Raw genomic sequence first — 22858 nt, 5'->3', positions numbered from 1 at the left:
CTTCTCCCCCAAAGAGTCAGAAGTTCCAGACACTGCCAAAAATGTAAGCAAGAAAATGCATTTTGGCTTGTTTTCATCTTGTAGAAAGTGCTCAGGCTTTGAATCATTCAAGTCTGTGTTCAAATTCTGGCTCTCTGACTTCCTGCTAACATATCCTTGGTAGGCATCCCTGTATGTATGGCTAGGTTTCCTCGTCTGCAGAATAGGTGTTCTCATTCCATTTGGCAAAACTGCTGTGGGATTTAAGGGATTTATACAAATTACTTGATATGTAGTAGATGCTCCAAAAAAAAAAAAAAAAAGCTACTATTGTCACTTCTAGAAATAGATCATATGTACTGAACCCATCCCGTGACCACTGTTAGCCTAACTTTGCACATCTGATTCTTGAACTATTATTTCTCAAGTCAATGTTGATATTAATTATTAGGTATCTGCTTTGTGAGAAGTAAATGAGATGACATCGTACTTAGTGTCTAAGTGCTCAATACATGGTGCCTATTACTATTTCTGTGCCACAGTGTCTTTTAAAATATTTTTTGTTAGGTAGTTATATGAGGCTATGTAAACCGGTGAGAATTTAAGGGGTCAGGATTGTCACTATTAGAAGAGATGAAGCCTGTCTTCATGACTTGCTCCATGACACTCAGTTCATAGAAAATATTCCTCCTCATTCGGTAAGGGTCTGACTCTTGGTGTCAGCTCAGGTCATGATCTCAGGATTGTGAGATTGAGCTTTGCATCAGGCTTCATGCTGGACGAGGAATCTGCTTAAGATTCTCTCCCTCTCCATCTACCCCTCCTCTCTCTGCCTGTCTCTCTCTGCCTCTCTAAAACAAAACAAAACAAAACAGAATTTAAATAAGAAAAAATAAAACATTCCACAAAGGATCTCACTGAGTGTTTGTATGACAGAAATAGAGATACTCTTTATTGGTCATTCCATCAGCTGTGTAGGTGAACTGGAAAAGTTAAATCCCATTTTTCAGTTTGCAAAGACATTTGACCAAAATGTCGGCAAAAGTGAAAAATGCCATGATTACCTTGACCTCATTTTCTCTTTTAATCACATATTCAACTGTCAGGCAGCACTGCAGAACAAGTCAGATACATCAAGTTCATTCTGAGGCATTTGTGTGGTGAATACCTTGGATCATTTCCCTCAGGTTGGAGTAGTTGTAACTTAGTAGAAACATCTGGGGGAACCCTGTTCACTTATGATCATCGTCATTAATTTGAAGCCATGTCTTTAAACTTTTGATCAGTCTTTGGGGGAAATGCTTGTCAGTTGCCACAATGGACTCTGAAGCCTGACGGTCATCCCTTTCTCTCCATCTTTCCCAGGGGCCTCTCCCTCCTCCTACTCCTGTCCCTCCTCCTCCTTCTCTCCTCAGTATTCCCCATTCAGGTAATGGAACTGTTATCAGTCAATCTCAGACTGAGCAGAGAAAAACGTATTTAAATAAATTTGTTTCTCCATACAAATATAAGTTATTTCAACACATGCTGTTCTTGAATCACACTTTTGGGTGATTGACAACTTGAAGCCATTACAGAGCACTAATCAAGGGATTAGTGCTCAGAATTTATTCCTTGTGCTTTGAGTACAACTAATGCTAGTTTCTTCCTGTAGTTAATCTCTGAAAGTTAAATATGCACTATATTATATAAGCTGCTTTACAGCTAAAACTTGGCTCAAGAAAAAGCACTTAAACAGATTTTAAGGGTAATCATTAATTTGATTAGTGAAAGGTCCATAGTGGTTTCATGGTATTTCTTCCTACTCTCTTGAATGTGGGTTCTTTGGAATGTTTTCTAAGCAGAGACTTCATTTCTTGTTCCAGAGAGAACAAGCTTCTTTCAATGGAAACTATTAAAATGGGTTATTGATTACTTGCATCTATAAAAGATCTCAGCACATTGTAATTTACTGAAGAGGGAGGTTTTGGTATTTATCATGTGTCAGTAAAGGTATTCCACTATCTCTCTTGACAAGATAATTAGGTAAAATTGCACATTGGCCAAACTGAATTGTAGGCACAGAAGAGTAAGTGGGTGGGCAAAGGGGAAAGTAATGCTGATTGAGAGGGACTCTATTCAGAACAAAGTCAAACACCAGTGAACTAAAACCTTGATGGTTTAGTCACTGTCCATTTTGTCGATGAGACTGTCTCGAGTATTCTGTTTATTGGGTGTTAGGAATGAGGTATGACAGGAGGGCTCGTAGAGTCGTGCTGCTGGGACAGAGAACTAATGTCTGTGCTGCAGAAAAAAAAATCCTGTTTTTGAAATGGTTGGTAGTGCAGGCACTTGACCTTCGTCAGTCGATGGCTGCTTTGCGATAAGCTGAGCAGAACGCACACCACATCCAAACAGGTGGACCTTTGGTCTGAGGCGAGTCGCTTGACCTCTGTGATGGTGCTTCTCATCTGTAGGTTGCTAATTACTTAGACTTGTCTTGCCTCACATGGTAATCAGCGTAGTAAGTGCACGTGTGTGCTCCCCTTCCGTCAGGCATGCTGTTCTGCCTGCAAATCTGTTAGTACGAACCGTCTTAATGGGGTTACGTGGTTTCTTATTTACTTTTTCAGACTTCATTTTGCAAATTATGCAGACACGCAAGAAACTCTGTGAATCACTGTCGTATGCCGCTGGGTGTACAGTATCTTTCAGAGATGACGTTGCGTACTTTGAATAGTGATAGTATCAAGAATATTCTCCGAGCAGCCATTCATTTATACTCCGTGGTTATTGTACAGATCTTGTGCTTTCTTGTCTTTGATACCTCTATTGTATTATTTTTGCTTCATTCCTTTTTACAATGACAAGCTCAAGTGCTCCCTTCATTAAGCCTTCTGTTGACAGTGACAGCCCCCTCCTCTGAAGTTCCAGCTTTAGGGGTCCTACTCTTAATTGGAATATGACTGTGTGGCCTTTATCCACTCACACCATTATTGTGCATTGTTGTTTTAACTCTGAGTATTTATAGCTCAACTAAATTTTTAAGCCACTGGATGAGAGCTCTGTGTTGTAGATCTTTATGTCCCTACCCCACCCCTCTGGTGCTGAGCACAGTGTCTGGTCCATAGAGGACACTGAAATGTTTGTTCATCCGCCCATTTATTCAGCATTCATAAGGCACATGTTGAATGTTTCCTTTGGGTGGTGCTTGGAACTGAGAAAGGTAAAGAAGGTGTGATACCATCACTGTCATGAAGCGATAGTCTAGTACGGGAGACATACAAGGTAATGAAAAGCTAAAGCATGTTATAAGTACCAGAATAGAAGGATGCTCAGCGGAGGCAGCCAGGGAAATTTTTATAGATCAGGGACATTTTTATAGATAGGGATATTTTTGTAGATCTTTTAATTGTGTCTTAACAGGAAAACAGGATTTATCTTGAAGTGACAGTTAAAAGAGCGTTTTTAAAAATTACTTGATATTTTCACTTTGTGAATTGCTGCTGTGACTCCAAGTAATTATCACACACTCATAAAAATTTTAAAACATAATTTGTATTAACTTTATCTCCATAAACCAAAAACATGTCTTGGCATTTTCTGAAAATGGGAATTCCAATAAATAGGGTATCATATTTCAGAGGAGTTGCTTTTCAACTGTAAGTAATCTAACTCTGATACTGCCAGAAATCTCACTAGCTGTCCCATATACTTTGTTTGCCACCACTGAGAGTCCTGGAAACTAGATATTTCTAGGAGTGCTGAGGGCTGCCCGAAGGACTCTGAAAATTAGAGTTTGAAACTTATTCTACGTGGGGCATCAGGGTTACACTGGACTGGAGGCATTAGGTTCTGTCCAGGGTGAAGCCAAGACTAAAATTAAGTCTTCTCCCCCAAAATGAAAACTGATAAAAAAAAAAAAAAAAACACTCCTTGAATTTTTTCAATAGTTTAATTTTAAGTGACTTTTTAAATTATAGTATAAAGACATCTAAATCACAATGAAAATATCAAGATACGGGTTTTATTCAAATGGCATTCTTTAATTCAAGAAAGCATATGTATCTGTTCTTTCCTATTTTAATTCTGTTTGAACACAGTATCAAATTTGGGCCTTTGGAATAGCAATTCAGGGTTCTTGATGTAAAACTTAGATGCCTCAAAGTTGGAGCTGTTTCTTCCCCTCACCATTTCCTAAATTCCTGAAATAATAAGGTTGTTTACATTTCTGTAATGAAACTCAGATTTTAAATGTTTCTTGTGGCATGAATAACTAGTGCATAGTGGAGGCTGACAGTCTGGGTTCCTGGCTGGTACACATTGGATGACTCCCACCTGAGGGATGTGAAGTGTCATGCCTACCTCACAGGGTTGCTCTGACCCACATTGGGATAACATGAAAATTGTATAATAGTAGGCATCTAACACGCCTCTTTCCTTTATGTAAACTGCTGGCATCCTGGTGGGTTACTGAATGATTGGCAGGAAGAAGGGGCTTTGTAAGAAGCAGCCTTTCTTCTTCAGTATTTAAAAAAAAAAGAGCATATTGTTTAATAAAGGGACCCAATCTGAACATAATTTATTTGTTCCTAATTTCAGTTTGTCCACAGTAGAAATTGAAAATCGAGCCCAAGCCCTTCATCTCTTTGAGACTTTGAAGACTGATCCAGAAGCCTTTCACAAGCACATGGTCAAATATATTTACCCCACTATTGGTGGCTTTGATCATGAAAGACTGCTTTATTATTTCTCCCTTCTGGAAAGTTGTGGCTGTGCAGATTTTGGGAAATATGCCATTAAACCAGAAACCCACATTCGGCTGCTGAAGAAATTCAAGGTAGTTGCTTCAGGTAAGATGATCATCTTCCTGCTCGAACTCATTCTCTAAATTAAATGAAGGGACTAATTTTTTGTATGCAGTCATGTTTGTGCATTGTGGCTGGCATAGATCTAAAACCAGAGGATTCAACACTAATTGACTTTTGTTATTATCTTTCCAGCTCTTTTACTTACTGTTGAAGGAATTAAATACCCAAGAAACTATAAGAAACCTATTGAACGCCACACAGTAACTTTGAGTAGGCCCGGTACTAAAATCCAAAGTTTCCGACTAATCCTCCAGAGGTTTATTCCCTACTCCCAGTGGTTATATTTTATCCTCTATAAAAGACAAGGCTAGGGTATTTTACAATTGGCAATTTGGCAGAATTTCACTTCATTGAAGCCTCTGTGTTTAAAGTACATGTGGAACCGTTGAAATAAGTGCCTCTGAGCCTTTGATAAATTGTGGAAATCTTCAGGATGGTATCCATGTCTCTTTAGGCTCATAACTAGGAAGTTAAGCACATTAATACCTCCCCAATCTATGTGGTACTTTATAACTTACAGAGCACTTTGAATGCTGTATTCATTTGCTACTTACAACAATTATGAGAATTTACTTCAGTTTATCAGAGGTTTACTGAGTAACCAAATTAGAAACTGGACCAGACTCAGAGGTAAAGGAGAGAGATCCAACCCCTGCCTTCGGGTAGTCGATGGGATGCCAGATGAACAGCAGGTGACTCTAATGTAGTGCAGTGAGTGTGCTGGTGGAAGAAAACGTGGGTGCTGTGCGGGCTGGCAGCAGTTGGGCCTGCAGCTGTCTCCTGTGCCTGTGGAGGCTGGCCCGTAGAGGCTGGCCCGTGGAGGCCTACACAGCTGATGAACCCACAGGCTGGGGCTGGAGCTCAGACCTTCCAATCCGTGTAATTGACAGACTGTCTACTCTAAACCGGTAGATTAAATTTTCCCTTTGGCCACACACAGGGCTGTGTATGTGTGGGAAAGCCCTTGTATGTCTATGTTGGAACAAACCTACTCTCTGTTTTTTCCTTTACTTTCTATTAGGTCTTAATTACAAAAAGCTGACAGATGAAAACATGAATCCTCTGGAAGCACTGGAGCCAGTTCTTTCAAGTCAAAATATCTTATCTATTTCCAAACTTGTTCCCAAAATCCCTGCAAAGGATGGACGGATGCTTTCCCCGAGCTCTCTGTACGCCATCTGGTTACAGAAGTTGTTCTGGACTGGAGACCCGCACCTCATGAAACAAGCCCCAGAGTCCTCACCAGAGTGGCTCCGCGCCTATGATGTCTGCATGAAGTACTTTGATCGCCTCCACCCGGGCGACCTCATCACTGTGGTGGATGCAATTACATTTTCTCCAAAAGCTGTGACCAAGGTAATGGAAAAGATAGTTTAAAGTACATTGAATGCTTTAGAAGAAACGAAAATTACTCTTACATGCTATATATTGTTTTTTATTTACTTTCTCCAGGTGGAGAGAATACTTACAAGTTTGACATTTTAGTTTTTAGCTAAGCGTGAGGTGTTCTAATTGGGAAATCATTTTCCTCTATCACAGATGTACAAGTAGTCTAAATCAGACTTGGTGGTTTTAATGTACATGTACATTTTGTACATATTAAAGTTCTTCTTTGTCATTTTATAGTAAATATTACATCCTGTTCTTTCCAGCTGGTAAGTGGGAAACACCCCCAGTGCCCAGCCCACAGTACCTGCATTCAGAGTCAGGCTAACAACTTAGCTGTGGTTCAGTTGAGCCCTTAAAAAATTTCACTTGGACACCATGTAGTGATAAAATGATCCATGGAAGTCCATGTAGACATTTTCTAATGTCTGCTCTATGCTTCAATCTGAGCCCCTTTAACTGGGCTCCAAATCTTGCTCTGGATCCTTCCAACAATGTATAGTTTCATGCATAGTAAATAATGTGGGTCCCTGTCCTGCCTTTCTTGCCCTCTGCTTGACCGCGGGGCATATGTGCCCTGGAAAATCTCCCACCTCTGGTCTCAACTGCTGTGTTCTGTTGCCTGTGGAACTTCCTCATCTGCTCTTGCCTGTCTTTGTTGCTGCTTTCTCCTTTCCCAAGTGGGTTGGCAGGTCTGCCGAGTACCTTATCCACAACTATTTTTACTGTGGCTAGTATTATCCTGAAAATATACTATAAAGGTTAAGAATTCAAGTCCTTCATTTGGAGGTTGGCACAGGCAGAGGTTCAAACATCTGTGGAGGTTTCTAGTTCTAACTACTTGTTAGTTCAACAGTTGTGAATAACCAAGGATTTCATTTCCTCAGTATTAGAACTCAAGTACTTTGTTAAAAACCTGATTTTAAATTTCATGAACACTGCTGTGAAAAGGAGATGATTGTTTTTATTGTATTTAAAGAAGAAATAAAAGATTTTAAAGGGAGATAGCATCATATATTTTAAAAGAGTCCAGGTTTCCAGTCTTAGAAACCTGGCTTGAACTTTGAACCTGCCACTGGCTAGCTCTGTGGTTTAGGCTAGACCTCTGCCTCATTGGGGCTGAGTTATCTGTGGTGCAGATCATGTTATTGCTCCCTTTCTGATGGGTGAGGAAAATGAGACTCCACGAGGTTAATTTGGTAATAGAGAAGCCACAACCTGAAGTCAGAAAGGCTTTCTTCCAGGGTCTTTGCTCTTAACCTCCCAGCTGTACTGTATCTAAGTCCTGGAATAAGCAGCTACTCTAGGAGCTGTGGGAGAGAAGGGACCAGAGAGCCCCCAGGATGTTCAGTCTGAGTGAGGTAGCCTGTCCTGGGATATGTCCAAAACAGGGCTGAGTTTAAATGGAAAAGGCCAGGCAGGGAAAAGACGAGAGTCCAGCAAACATGAGTTTTGAATCTCCCAAGGATGAGGAGAGCGTCAGAGTCGAGAGTGCAAGTAAGTAATAGCAATGCAGGGAAGTACTTATGGAGGGAAGGAAATGAACCAAGTGGAGAGTTGAAAGCCAGGGAAAAGGCTCTGGAAGTGGGACTGTGCCCCACAAGAAACGGATGAGATGGGAAGCCAGGACAACTGGGTGGGGGGGGGGTGCGGCTTTGCTCTAAGGCAGGAACAGAGATGAGGTGGGCGTCCAAGGCCATGTGCTGATTGTGAGCATGTATATGGAGACGGACAGACAGTTCTAGATTTTCCAGCAGCAATTACTGACTCGTGATTCAACTTAAGAGTCGGATATGGACTCCACTCAGAGTGTTCATTTTTATTGATGATGTTGTGAGTCAGACATTTTCAGTTATAGCACATTCTCGTCATCTTAGTTTCTTACTAATACCTTCAGATATCCTCCCAGCACCTGAAAATGTGTGACACAGCTGTTAGCACATAGGTGCCTTTTCTCTGAGGAAGAGATGTGTGGCTGATCCAATAAAGAGTGAGATGGATAATCCTTAGCAAGATACTCTTGTAAACTATCTCAAGAGATGGTTTTCCACTGAGTCAGACAAGCTCTAGAAAAGTGAGACCGAGGCATTTAAAGTAATTTCACATCTTTAGCTTTATGTTTTCTCTCCTTTTATTAATTGGCAAGCTTTTAATTTTCCATTGAGAGAGGAAAAGTAAAAAGTCTAGATGCAGTGCTTGTTTGAAATCACACAGTACCATTGTAGAGCAAGTGAAAGCGAGAGAAATTCAGATGGAAATACAACCCTTACATGTCAGAGGACACATTTGGAAAAGGAGGTGCAGCTGGATTTGGCCGAATTTGCAAAATACCAGATGTTCCCACAGCTCGTTCATGATGTTAAAAATGTAAAGTAAGTGTATACTACTCATATAGTGTGTGCAGTTTTCAAATGTCTACCCACATTTAATTCAAAACTGAACTCCTGGAAAGAACTGGTGAGCTGATTCTAGAGTGCGTAACAAGAACAGTGAGCACTTGTTCAGGTGCTGGAATTGAGACAGGAGGATCCGCAAAGCCTGCACTGAGTACCCCGCCCCGATGGGATAAACCCCAGAAGGCTGCTTACCTTCGAGATAACTGTCTTTTGGTTACCATTTGCATTAGCAGGGTTTGTGGGAATCCTGAAAAAAGTATTCACAGCGTGGTCTTCTGTCTTGTAGGCAGAGATTGAATTTGCATGACATCTGAGGTGATGAATATGCAGAAGGGAGAATACGAATGTGTAAAGGTTGGAGCATTTGCTCCAAATCGAAATTGTTTCGTTTTTGTGGAGTTGGGTAAAAGTTGCTTGCCTAGTGCTTTTTCAGTTCATCAATTAGAAACATGTCTTTAGAAGGGACAGAGAGCAAGGTGTAGTGGGTTAGAAATCCAGGAAAATGGTGAAAGAAGCTGAAATTCAGGGCAACGCACTATTTGCTTGGTTTAGATGGATGTGGCTAGATAAGGGGGAGCTTCTGTGCAATCTCAGCCTTTGTTCTGATCCCAGCCATTTATGCTCACCACGCACTTTTGATTCCTGAGAGAGCTGCCTCCATAAGTAGGGACGTGGGATATACTCCTCTCATGAGAGGCTACCCAGTAATTTGCTAGGGCCCTTCTTCAAAAGCCCCAGGTAATCATAGAACGAAAAGAGGCCTTCTAGTGTCCTGCCTTGTGCTTCTCAACCTGGAATTGGGTGGGCACTTTTCACCCTCACGCCACCCCACATGTGCCCTCTATATTCTAGCCCTCACTGTTTATTTCTAATAGTAACATGCTGTCTCCTTTGGGTTAGAGTGGGAGAAATATTTGGAACGTCTTATTTAGCTTGACCTCTGACCCTCAAGCATCATATCTATTGATAATCAAGTTACTGCCCCTAGTGTGTGCGTGCATAAAAGGCATTTTTCCTTGGGTTCCTTATAGTTTCCACTTTTCGGTTCTGCTTTCAGAGCTATAGAAACAGCATAAGGTAATTTCTTTCATATGATGACTGTTCTTGAAATAAGCTACTATTTTCTTCCTTATCCTATTACCCAAATTATTTGATATAAAAATCTGGAAGAGTAAATTTGTCTTAAAAAACATTTGACCTAAAAATCAAATTTATTTCCTAAGTTTGTCTCAATCAAAGGCTGCTTTGTAGCTGTAACTTAGGGTCTTCACAGTGCTAGTTTTATCTCTTAACTAGGAATGGTGGCACATTTTTCACCACAATGAGCAATCAGTGTCTGAAGCCAGTGTAAAAATGTTTAGACAATGCATTTTACGTGATTGCATGGTATGATGTACAACTTTCTGATGCACAAACCAAATGCATATTGTGTAGATTCAGACTGAATCACTAAGTATTTAGTCATTAGCTGTGTGCCGTATACAATGTTAGTTGCCATTGACAACATTACAATGTAAAAGACATTTCTAAGAAAGTTAAAATGTTTTTATTTTTTTTAAGGATTTTATTTTTAAGTAATTTCTACACCCAACATGGGGCTCCAACTCATGATCCTGAGATCAAGACTCTCATGGTCCACTGACTGAACCAGCCAGGAGCTCCAAATGTTTTTTTTTTCTTTTTTACAGTAAAATTATTATAACTGAGAATTATACTCCTCATGAAATTAGAAATTCTTTGAGGCTAGGGATGGTGCCTTTTATCTAATTTTCCAGTTCCTAGCACAGTTTTAAGTAGGAACTCCTTAAGTGTGGTTTAAACAATTATCATCAGAATTGGGGATTGTAAAACCTTTTGATCTCTGGATACCTTAACATTCTTAAAAATCATTGAAAACTGTAAAGAACCTTTGTTAGTTAAGGTTATATCAATTGATATTATCATATTAGAAATTAAATCCAAGAAGTTTTAGAAATATTTATTTAATCCACTTAAACTACAAATAATAGACCCGTTATAGTTTGGCATGAATATCATATTTTAATGGAAAACAACTATTTCCAAAAGAAAAGAGATTAATGGAAGATTAACATTATTTTATATTTACATGTCCTGCTTAATAGAACACAGTCGGATGCTTGTGTTTGTTTCTGCATTCAGTTTTTGTTGTTTGGGTTGAAGTAAATGAAGAAAATCCAGCCTTACACAGATGTGAGGCTGGAAAAGGGAGAAGTGCTTTAATAGCCTATAACTTGGGGTATTCTCCTTTGATACCTCACTGAAACTCAGCAAGTGGTAGATTGTTAGAGGCCAGTTGCAATATGGAATCTAAAACCACATCATTGAACCCTTTGTACTCTGTTAAATTAAAACTACGGGTCTAAAAAAAAAAAAAAAAAAAAAAAAAAAAAACTACGGGTCTACATTGCACTTTGAATGGATCTTTTACCAAGGTATGGTTTGTATATAATGCATTAGGCCTTTGGAAAATAGTGTTCTGTTGAGTTATGCAGATCTTCCAAATGTTGATAAATTGCATTACAAAATATCAACAAAGTCACATGCATTAATATAAGCTCTCATCTCAGCAGATGAGTCTTAAGTATTGGGAAGCTGTCAGTCTCACAGTGGTAGATACAAGTTTCCCAAAATTCTAATTTTTTGCTTGACAGCTCAAATTTTATCAGTGGCAACAAATACTATGAATTGTTTTCCTCGAAGTGACAGGCTTATTTTATAAACTTTGGAGAAAATGTCTGCCAAATATCCAAGTAAATAACCAGAGTTTTCTATTCGTTGTTCTTTTAAGCAGAAATGGTGATGCGTGCAAAGAGCAGCTACTTCAGCTCATAATTCAAACCATCACACAAATGCTTTTTCCTTCTTATGTTTTGGTGTATAGTGAATGCTTTGTATATGTCAGTTCTTCATACAGAATCTTAAAAATGTGCACTCAGTGATTGAGATTAATAAAATTAATCATTTTTACTCCTTCATCAGGAACATTCTTAAATGAAAATTTGCCAGCGAAGAACATGGTGGCTCTTAGTCCAGTCCAGGTCCAGTGCCATTCCCTTGATTTGTGCTGAGTCCTCACGGTTTCATCCACCATTGCTTTTTTACCAACCTGTAAACATCAATACAGTGAAAAAAGATAAATAATGTCTTAGCATCCTAAAAATAATTTTGACCTGGCAGACTGCTTGGACTCTCGTGTTTTGTGGCCCACACTCTGAGAACCACTGCCACGGGTTTTTGTTTCCAAAACTATAGCTGTCTTTGTTGTCTATGTGAGAAGTCACTTCAGCTTCCTAGATATTTATAATGTAAATAAGAATAATGAAGATATATTCTGGTAAGTACAGAAGGGTTTTGCCTTAAATTTTCAGTTCCTTAAAAGAGATCAGTGTATTTTCTTTTTTTCTTAGAGGGAGAAACTTGGGGAGGGGCAGAGGGAGAGAGAGAATCTCAAGCAGTCTCATGAGGTCATGACCTGAGCCGAAATTGAGTCAGATGCTTAACCAGCTGAGCCACCCAAACACTCTAAAGCAGATTAATTTCTCGTCAGCCTTCCAGATGTGGAAATACAAATAATTTGAAAAGGCAAGATGGAATGTACCACCCTTTGAATTTGTGAACTGTGAGCTATATATTTTTTTTCTTCACAATTTAGTTAATATATATAATACATTAATATATATTAATGTACAATATATAAACAAATATATTAATACATAAACAAATATATTAATACATAATATATTAATATATAATATATAATGTATTATATATTAATATATAATATATAAACAAATATATGTATTAATATATGATATATGAACAACCTTATCTGTTTGTTTCGGACCACTATATATATATATATATATATATATATATATATATATATATATATATATATATATATTTAGCTAGCACATTTATTTTTAGCAGGGAGTTCTCTGGGAGATAACTAAGAGATGCATCAGGAAGGAGAAGGGGCTTTGCAGTAAGGGGACATCTTGTAATGGACCCTCAGCTCTGTTCTAGGCCAGGATATCAGATCAAAGAAAAGATTATTTTTCTGGGGTCAGTTTGCCATAGTGTTTGAGGGTGATGCTTGTTCTTTTCCTCCTTCACTAACACCTGCTTTTAGGTTTCAGGAAGGTGAAAGCAAAAGTATCAATAAATAAATGTTAATAACTATTGTTGGAATGGCTGGCATTGGAGAATGTGGTCTGGATCCATGGCCTAGCAGCCTCTCTTTCACGTTTACACTCATGGAACTTGACTCGTTAGAGCTGGCTCAGAGGTCATTCTAGAAAGTAGTGGGGAAGGAATGCATAGTGTGGACAGGCAGGCTGCGGACAGGAAACAGCCACACTCTCCATGGCTTTCGTTAGTTCCCATCCTGTGAGGATGATTATGGAGAAGATGGAGAGAGATGCCACAGTGTTCCCCCTGTAGTTTCCTGCCTGTTGATTGGAGTGAGCTTTTCTCTCTTTCGTGAGAAGACGAGGAATGGACATTGGGCCTTTTGCTCCCTTACCTGATTAGGCTTGATAACAAATGCTGTAGCCACCGAGGGGAGAAAGTTGTCTGGGGTCTGTCAGAACCTGGTCCTGGGGCTCCCACCTCATGAGGCCATCCTCTCCATATGTGCAAATCTCTGAAACCCACAGTGGCAGTGAAACCGTTGCTTCCGGAAAGCTCTGACTAAAATAGATCAGAAGAGCACACTTTTCTGACTCTCTGTAGACCAGGCTAAAAATTTATTCTTTATTTCCTATCTCCGATTTTGCCCAACTGGATTGATAATTAAAACTCATCAGAAGTTAAACAATGAATTTGAGTGAGTGGAAAATGTGCCAAGTAATATAGGTCAGCAACTTTAATTCCACTTTAAATTCCCAATGGAGAAATTAACATCCTAAACATCAAATCTTCTTGCCCTTTTAATTATAGTTCAGTTACATCAGAATCAAAAATTCATAAGTTCACGGAGGTAAGGCCTCCTTCTGGTTTCTGCTGTCTTAGCCAGAGAGGTCTGACTTAGGTGTCTGGGTAAAACCAGGTTTCTTCAGCAAAATACAGTTCCTTTCACTTGAGTAGTATGGCTTCTTCAAAGTGAGTTAAACTAATCCCACCTCAGGTTTCTTATGCATCTCCTCTTAAAAATAGGAAAAAGAAAAAGTTGTATTAGCATCAGCTCTGTAGCCATGCAACTTAACCAGCCCTGAAACAGCCAAGCAAAACAAGGTTCTAGAGTCCTGGTCTTAATTTACTCCATAAACATTCCTAGAATGCTGGAGAGCAGAGAAGTGGCTCAGTGGTGTGTGTGTGGAGGGGGGTGTGGGGGGGCAGGAAAGTAGACACAGGAAAACTCACTTGGTTTAGCTTTGCCAGGATACCAGGTCAGGCCAGTTGTCCAGAGATTGGTTGAGAAGGTCTCCTATCAAGAGCTTAACTGGCATGTGTTCGCCAGGAGGGAAGGCAAATCTGTCCATACTGTCTCCTCTCTAAGATGTATTTATTGTACATGTCCCTGTCTTTAGTCATTCTGCCTTCCTAATTTCCATGTCATCATTGGATCCCTCCATTCTGCAGCCACCCATAATCAATTTCTTCTCCCTGTGGCACCAGATGTCACTCCTCCTGTCTTGAATACTGAAAGAAAGAAGCACAACTTAATTTCCTGGGGTCCATAGGGGAACATTCTGCTTTATGGGTAAGGAAGGCACTCCAGAGTAGGAGAAAATGGTTTCTCCCACGTATACCCAAATGGACGTCAAGCTAATAATAATAAATTATAAGACGTGAGTCATTATCTCTCACCTACAGAAATCACCGTCCCTGCTATACATTAACGAGAGTAAAAGCTACCATTTGTTATTTACTATTATGTACCAGGCCACTGGCTAGATGTTTTACCTTATCTCCAATAATCTTCACAAAGCCCTGCAACATAGCATTGTGTCTCAGGTTAGAAATGAGTAAACTAAAGGTTAGATGTTAAGTAATTTGTTCGAGGTCAGAAGCAAGTTAGTAGCTGAGCCAGAATTCCAATTCTAGTCTTATCTATCCACCTTAGAGATCTTCTGCAAATGGTGATCCTTTATTCCCATAGATAGGGCCCACTCAGTGTGTTCAGAGGCAACCTATTCATTTGTTAGATCCATTTACTTGTTACATTTTTATATGCCTTTTTGATCCATCCTCCTTTCTGTAACTTCAGAGAAATAGAACCACTTCCTCCTCCCTGTGACTGCTCTTTGGGTAATAGAATATACCTTGTATCACCCAAGACTTTTCATCCCCACTTTTTTATTTCTCAACCTGCATTCCATGTGATTCAGTCCTAATCATCTTTTCCTTGACAGTTTATGTGTTCCTATTTAAAAAAAAAAAATCCTTTTATGTTTTAGTTTCCTAGTGTTGTAATTAATTACTACTAAGCTTAAACAATACACATTTATTGCTTTATGTTTCCAGAGGTTAGAAGTCTGACTGGGGTTTCACTGAGCTAGGCTGGAGATGGACAGACACCGAGGCCTCTCGAGGCTTTAGGGGGAGAATCTGTGTCCTTGCCTTTCCCCATGTCTGGAGGCTATCTGCCCTCATTTCTTGGCTTAAGGTTCTTTTCCCCAGCTTCAAAGACAACAGCATTATCCTCTCTCAGACCCTCTGTCTTCACATGTTCCTCTCTGGCCAAAGCCAGGAAAGATTCTCACATTTAAGGCTCCATGTGATGAGATTGGAGCCTGTGTGGGTAATGTAGGCTGATCTTCCCATCCCAGGGTGCATGTCATTAATCATATCTGCAGTTTCTTTGCCACATAATGAGCATATTCACAAATTCTAAGGATTAGTATGTAAACATCTTTAGGAACCATAATTCTGCCTGCCAATACCTTTACATATACTAAGATTTTAGAGACTTTATAGGCTTTATAACAAGGTTTTATAAAAGGACTGAAGTTAGGGGGTGCCTGGCAGGCTCAGTCTGTGGAGCATGCTACTCTGGATCTCAAGGTCATGAGTTCAAGCTCCATGTTGAGAGATTACTAAAAATAAATAAACTTTAAAAAAATAAAAAGGACTGAAATTAAAACTAAAATGGAAAAACTATGAAAATAATTATTGAAAAATACTAAACTTAAAGCTGAAATCTGTCCTAATTAATACATACATATTTTTTATCTGGGAGTAAATGGATTTTAGTTTATCTAGTGTATAACATTTGTACCTCAAAGCCAAATAAATTACATGTATCTCTGTTTCTAACTACTGGGGTGTGTCTGTGTGTGTGTGTGCGTACGTGCGCACGCGTGTGCATGTTTAACCACATGGATCAATTATTGGAGTGTATATTACAGCAATGAGTGCAAATCTTTGGATTTTCACGATTTTTTTAAACTGTAAAAGGGTATCTAGTCCACATTTGTCTTAGAAGGCATTGCATTTCTGAAGCTCCTATTGCTGAGTGGAAAGTGACATCGTCATATATTTTTTAAGACTTTATTTTTTTAGATCAGTTTTAGGTTCAAGGTAGAATTGAAAGGAAAGTACAGAGATTTCTCACATGCTACTTGCTCTTGTCCATACACAGCCTCCCCCATTATCAGCATCCCTCTTGGGTGGCGCAGCGGTTTGGCGCCTGCCTTTGGCCCAGGGCGCGATCCTGGAGACCCGGGATCGAATCCCACATCGGGCTCCCGGTGCATGGAGCCTGCTTCTCCCTCTGCCTGTGTCTCTGCCCCTCTCTCTCTCTCTCTGTGTGACTATCATAAATAAAAAAAAAAAAAAAAAAAAGAATAATTGCTCTTTAAAAAAAAAAAAAAAAGGTACATTTACTACAACGATGAACCCACATTGACACATCATCATCACCCAAAGTCCATTGTTTACCTTAGGTCTTACTCATGGTGTTGTATCTCATATGGGTGTGGACAAATGTATAATGACATGTATCCATCTACCCATCATTGCAATATCATACAGGATATTTTCACTGCCCTAAAAGTTTTCTGTGCTTTGCCTGTTCACTCTCTACCCTCAACCCCCTCAACTATAGATCTTTCTACTATCTCTATAGCTTTGTCTTTTCCAGAATGTTACAGTGCTAGAAGTGTACATGATACGGTCTTTTCAAATTGACTTTTTTTTTTTAAGATTTTATTTAAGAAAGAGCGTGTGTGCACAGAGGAGTAGAGGGGCAGAGGCAGAGGGAGAAGCAGACTCCCTACTAAGCAGGGAACCCGACATGGGGCTCAATCCCAGGACCTCGAGATTACGACCTGAGCTGAAGGCAGATGCTAACTGACTGAGCCACCCAAGCACCCCTCAGATTACCTTCTTAAACTTAGTAATACACATTAAGTTTCCTCCATGTCTTTTCATGGGTTGATAGTTTATCTCTTCTTGATACTGAACAATATTCTGTTGTCTGGATGTGTCACAATTCATTTATTCATTCACCTGTTAAAGCACATCTTGGTTGCTTCCAAGTTTTGCTGTTTTGAACCATACTGCTATAAACATTGATGTGCAAGTTTTTATGTGGATATAAGTTTTCAACTCCTTCCACCACTCTGCCTTCCCACCAGCAATGGTTGCAAGTTCTTGTTGCTCCACATCCTTGTCAGCATTTGAAGATGCCACTGACGTCTTGGTCATTCACACCAATTCTAGTAGGTGTGGAGTGGTATGTTGATGCTGTTTTAATTTGCATTTCCCTGAAGATTTGTGGTGTGGAGCATCTTTTTATTTAGTTATCTGCTATCTTTATATCTTCTTTGGTGAGGTATCTGTTATGCTCTTTGGCCCATTTTTTAATCAATTGTTTTTAAGAAAACGGTTTTAAGAATTCTTTGTGTATTTTGTATAATGATCCTTTACCAAGTATGACTTTTATATATATTTTTCCCAATCTGGCTCTTCTCATTCTCTTTACATTGTCTTTTGCAGAGCAGAGGTTTTTAATTTTAATGAAGTCAAGCTATCAGTTATTTTCTTCATGGATACTGTCCCTAAAAATTCACAGCCATATCCAAGTCATCTAGATTTTTTTTTTCTTTTGTAATCTTTTAGGAGTTTTATAGTTTCCTGTTTTACATTTGGGTCTATGGCCCATTTTGTGTTAATTTTTGTAGAGGGTCTAAAGTCTGTGTCTAGATTGTTTTTTTTGCATGTGGATGGCCAGTTGTTCCAGCACCATTTGTCGAAAAGACTATCTTCACCCCATTGTATTTCTCTGCTCTTTTGTCAGGGATGAGCTACTATATTTATGTGGTTATACTTACATGTTAGCTTCCCCCACCCACCAATTTTATGGAATTCACTGTTAGTATTTTATAATTCTATTAACCTCAACTATGAAAGTATTTAAAATTTCATAATAAGTATTTTTCCCATTGATCTCTGGTTTTGGTGTAGTCATCATTTGACTCCTTTGATTCTGAACTGAATGAGTTTTATTCATACCAGATACATTCAGGAAATATTTATGTGAGCACTTTTTCATTGCCATTGTTCTAGGTGCTATAAACAAAAGACTGCCAAGTTTGCCCTTGAGAAGCTCATGGTCATTTGGCACAAATGTATGCATGTATAACAGATGAACTATAAGTTAATGTAAAAAGTACTACTTAAGGGTTTAATAAATGCTGTCTGTAGAAAGGAAGACATAATCAACATTTATGAAGGCCTTTTGTTTCATATATTTGTTAATAATGATACCCAGTAGTGATTATTTCAAGATTTTCAAATGTGCAGTATAAACTACTCTCATCTGACTCTTAGCTAGCCTGTGCATATTATTATAGTTGTAAACATTATCCTTTCATTTCTATTCTTGAATGCCTTTGCTTTTAAGGAACTATTTTCTTCTGGTTCCCAGGGTGAAAGTTTAGTCTGATAAGCATATTCTATCTTGACAAAAATGCAAAAAACAGGAGCTTAGGAGATAAGCATAGAATAGAAAACCTAAAAAGGAATTGGTTGGTTTTTTTTTTTTTTATTATAACTGTCAAAGGTACAGAATAAATGGGAACAGAGAATACTTAAAAGGATAGAGAACACAGTTTTTGAAACTTGATGTAATGTAACATAACTTACTCATATATAAATAAAGTCTAGATAGTCCTGAGAAAAATGACCTTCTCTTACAAGGTTCTAAAGAAAAGAAAGTCTCTCCTCTTAAAGGTTTTACATGGTGTTTATACTTCCAAACTTGATTATTTGTCCTTCCTGCCCTTTTTCCATTTATTAAGAGTAAAAAAATCCATAAGTTCCTACAGAAGTCAACCTGATTTTCCCATTTGGCTTAGGATCTTCTTTTTTTTCCAGTGTACATCATTGGTTAATTTGTTCATTCATTGAACAAATATTTATTGAGTGCTGGGGAAGACAGCTTGTAAGATGGCCCTTAATGATCCCTACCTCCCAGTATTTAATCCCCTGTGTAATCCCCTCTCCTAGAGTGTGGGCTGGATTTATTGATTTTCCACTAATGAACAGAATACAGCAAAAATGATGGGTTTCCACTTAGAAAATTAGGTTACAGAAAGATTGTGGCTTCCTTCTTAGGTACTCTTTCTCACTTTCTCTTGTGTGACTTACTCCTGGGGAATATAGCTGACGTGTTGTGAAGAGCTCCGTATGGCAAGAAACCAAGGCTGCTGATAACCGTGTGATAAACGTGGTTGTGGATCTCCTCCTGCCACCCAGTCAGGCCCTCCTATGAAATCACAGTCCTGACCAGTCTTTGGATTATAACCTTAGGAAAGACCTTGATTCGGAGCTACACCCAGATTCATGATTTATAGAAGCTATGAGATAATAAATTTTTAAGTTTCTAAAATTGGGTAATTTGTTATACAACAATGGAAAATCATTATCACTACATATCAAGGAATTGCTCTCAGTGCTGGGTCTGTAGCACTGAACAGAATGGACAACGACCTGTGACCTTAGGGAAAAATGCATTAGGGAGAGGTGGAAACCATACAATATACAAGAATGAGTAAGTTCAAACATGTGAAATGACAATCAGTACAAGTGAAAAATAAACCTGGAAAGGACTCAAGATGCAGGATGATTACCTTTTAAAATAAGATGGTCAAAGACCCTCCCAAGAAAGTAACATTCGAGCAGAGACCTTACGGAAGTAAGGTGGCAGTGGGTTCTGTGGTTATCCAAGATAACATGGGCGAGGAAGTGAAAAGTCTTGACAGAGAACATGCTGGAGCAAGGAGGCCAGTGTGGCTGAACGGGATGAGAGAGGAGAGCCATGGGAGGTGAGGTCTGGTCAAAGGGTAATAGGAGAGCAGAATCTTGTATGAATGAGAAGCCATTTGGAGAGTTTGATCACACCTAGCATTTTAGCAGGATTGCTTCTGCTGCTGTCCTGAAAGTATTGCAGGCAGAATGGTAGAAAGTAAGGCTATCACTTAGAAGGCAGTTGCAGTTTTCCAAATAAAAGATAACAGTGGGGACGCCTGGGTGGCTCAGCAGAGGAGCGTCTGCCTACAGCTTAGGGAATGATCCTGGGTCCTGGGATCGAGTTCTACATCAAGCTCCCTGCGGGGAGTCTGCTTCTCCCTCTGCCTATGTCTCTGCCCCTCCCCTCCCCTCCACTCCCCTCCCCTCCCCTTCCCCTCCCCTCAAATAAATAAATAAATAAATAAATAAATAAATAAATAATCTTTTTTAAAAAATGAGAGTGGTTTGGATTCAGGTGGTAGCAATAAAAAATGATGAAAAGTGGTCAAATTCTGGATTTATTGGAAGAGAGGACCAAAGGGATTTACTGATATATTTGAGGTAAGATGTGAGAAAAGTTAATATAGGTTGGTGTCAAGATTATTGTGAACAACTATAAAGATGGAGGTGCCATTTTCTAAGATTGGGAAGGAAAAACTTTTGGGAAGGGCAGTCAGGAGTTAATTTGTTACAATATTAAAATTGATGTGACTTTTTAAAATGTCACCATTGGAAGAAGCTGGGTCGTGGGTATTTGGGATCCCTTTGTACTATTTTGCAATGTCTTGTGAGTTCATAATTATCTCAGAGTTTTTTGTTTTGTTTTGTTTTTTTAAATATCGATATGACTTTTAAACATCCCAGTTAGGATGTTGACAGGCAATTAGTTGTATATATGAATCCGAAGGTCAACAGAGATGTCTGGGCTGCAGAAATGCATTTTAGAATCATCAGCGTAGAGCGAGGAGTCAAAGCCAAGGGAGTGAGTGGGTAGAGAAGGAAAGCAGAAGATGAAGTTGCTGGGCACTCCAACATGAAGACTTGAGGAGAAGGAAGAACCAGCAAAGATTGACCCCTAAGGTTTTGTTTTGTTTTTTTTTTTTTTAATAATTTATTTTAATCCATTGATGGAAACGACATAGTAATGAATGAAAAAAAAATGCTTTTGGAAGGAGAGGGGAGAATTTTGTTATAATTGGTGAGAGTGGACGGGCCATAGCACCCAGAGGAAGGATTGGCCTCGGACAAGATTCCGTCAGTGTCCCTTGGTGATAGCAGGAGGAAGGCAGAGCTGATGGGCACAGATGTGGCTAGAGATGGAGACCATTAGCTTCTCGATGCTTCTATTTTCTCAGTAAAAAGGCGAAGAAAGAAAGCTGAGTGTGTGAGTATAAAGGAAGGACTGTGGAGATTTGAAAGAGGGGAAGATATAAAGCAATAATCATTTAAGAGAATAGGGAAAATAGGGAAATGTAGTCAGGATGCTGCCCACCCCCAGCATTTTAATGAGCACCTCTCCCAGTGTTTAATTGTAACCCTAATCTGAGCTCTTAAAATGTTAATAAATCTCCTGTCCCTAGAATCCACATGTTTTGGCCGAATCTACCTCCCCTCCGATACCTTAGCTTTCTCTGTACTTGAGCCTGCTGTTTATCCTCCTCTTGCCAGATGCCTGTTTTTTATCCTTAATAAGATTTATATGTTCATAAAACATATATTAGAATTCTTTCCTTTTCAGCAATTTCTATATGATGACATACAAATATTAGGGTTCTTCATCTCATGACCTAATACCAGTGTAGGGATTGGAAGCATGCCTGGGTAGTGGTATACATTAATGATGCTTCTCCTCCTGATACTGAGGCTGATGCTGGTCCTATGGAGGAAACCCAAAGGAATGTGAGATGTGATCCCTGCCTTCAGTCAGCTTACAATCTGGGAACACAAGGCAAACATGCATAAAAACAGCCAAGAATTCAAGGCAGCATGAAAGTGATCATGGAGTTTGAGTGTCATGATTTCCCTATACATGAAGACATCTGATATTCACAGAGGTCTTGTAGGGGTGGTAACTGAGCAGGCATTATCATCTCCAGCAAGAAGGCCAGATTACTGAAGGATAACTGTCCCAAGTTTTAATAAGGAGTAAGTATCCAATCCTATTTTCACGCCCAGGTCTCCTGGTTCCAGATTTGATGCTCATCCCATGATAGTTCTGCTCGCAGAGCTGAGAAGAAAGGTCATTGTAGCTGAAATAAATAAAATCCAGGACGTAATTATGTATCTTGTAGGTTTGTGAGTCCGTAAAGTCTGTCTTACATTTAGGAAGTTGGAGAGTTTGGTCCAAGTGGGCCTGTGTTATGAAGAGCCCCCAAAACACAAGTGATTTTGAATGTGATATGGAGAAGCATCAAGAAGCCCATGGACACTTGTGCATGACGCATGGACTGGAGGACGACTGTTTCAGGAGGGGAAAAAAGTAGCCTTTGAGTGCTTGGGTTGTGTGAGGAGCTACTACATACAATATCTCATAAGCTCTCCCTATCAACCCTGTGGGATTGGTGATGCACCCATTTTATGGATCATAGAAGAGGCACAAAGTAGTTAGGGGGCCTACCCTACACTGCTAGCGAGTAAGTGACACAACCAGGATTTGAATTTAAGTCTGTCGTATTCTGAAATCTTGTGCTAAACATGCTATTTATACAAAAACTATAGCTCTGTTTACAAATTTATTTTCACTTGTTACTATAAATAATCTGCCTTAAAAGCCATAACATTATGTCTGTCAGGGTACTGGGGCAGTTGGAAGGCAGTCACTAGAAATATAAAATTGAAGTGCCTCTGGGGGGTCAGCAACCAAGACATGGCTCAGTGGGTAGAACATTTGAAAGCATAAAGTGGCACAAGGGGCTCAGCCTCAGCTTTCCTCATGCTTGTGCCCATACTTCTTATTTGTAAACCTGTGCGTGGTTTAGAATGAAACCG

The 22858-nt window shown here is 39.3% G+C and overlaps 1 protein-coding gene across 3 annotated transcripts in view; it reads left to right on the top strand.

Annotated features, from left to right (window-relative positions):
• Positions 1-22858, top strand: part of NBAS (NBAS subunit of NRZ tethering complex) — a 319521-nt gene that overhangs the window by 228025 nt on the left and 68638 nt on the right. Inside the window, exons 43-46 of one of the 3 annotated variants that reach the window (XR_005372117.1) lie at positions 4561-4811; positions 5851-6185; positions 11612-11966; positions 19244-19442. Coding sequence is in view for 2 of the 3 variants with exons in the window: in XM_038560814.1 (XP_038416742.1) it covers positions 4561-4811; positions 5851-6185; positions 19244-19291 (634 nt within the window). In the remaining variant the exon portion in view is untranslated. Of the gene's footprint in view, positions 1-4560; positions 4812-5850; positions 6186-11611; positions 11967-19243; positions 19447-22858 lie in introns of those variants that run through there. The other 2 variants (XM_038560814.1, XM_038560813.1) reach the window with 2 other exon arrangements.

This window comes from Canis lupus, chromosome 17 (genome assembly GCF_011100685.1).
Source record: "Canis lupus familiaris isolate Mischka breed German Shepherd chromosome 17, alternate assembly UU_Cfam_GSD_1.0, whole genome shotgun sequence".
Taxonomy (NCBI): domain Eukaryota; kingdom Metazoa; phylum Chordata; class Mammalia; order Carnivora; family Canidae; genus Canis; species Canis lupus.
This window is presented reverse-complemented; position numbering and strand designations above follow the sequence as displayed.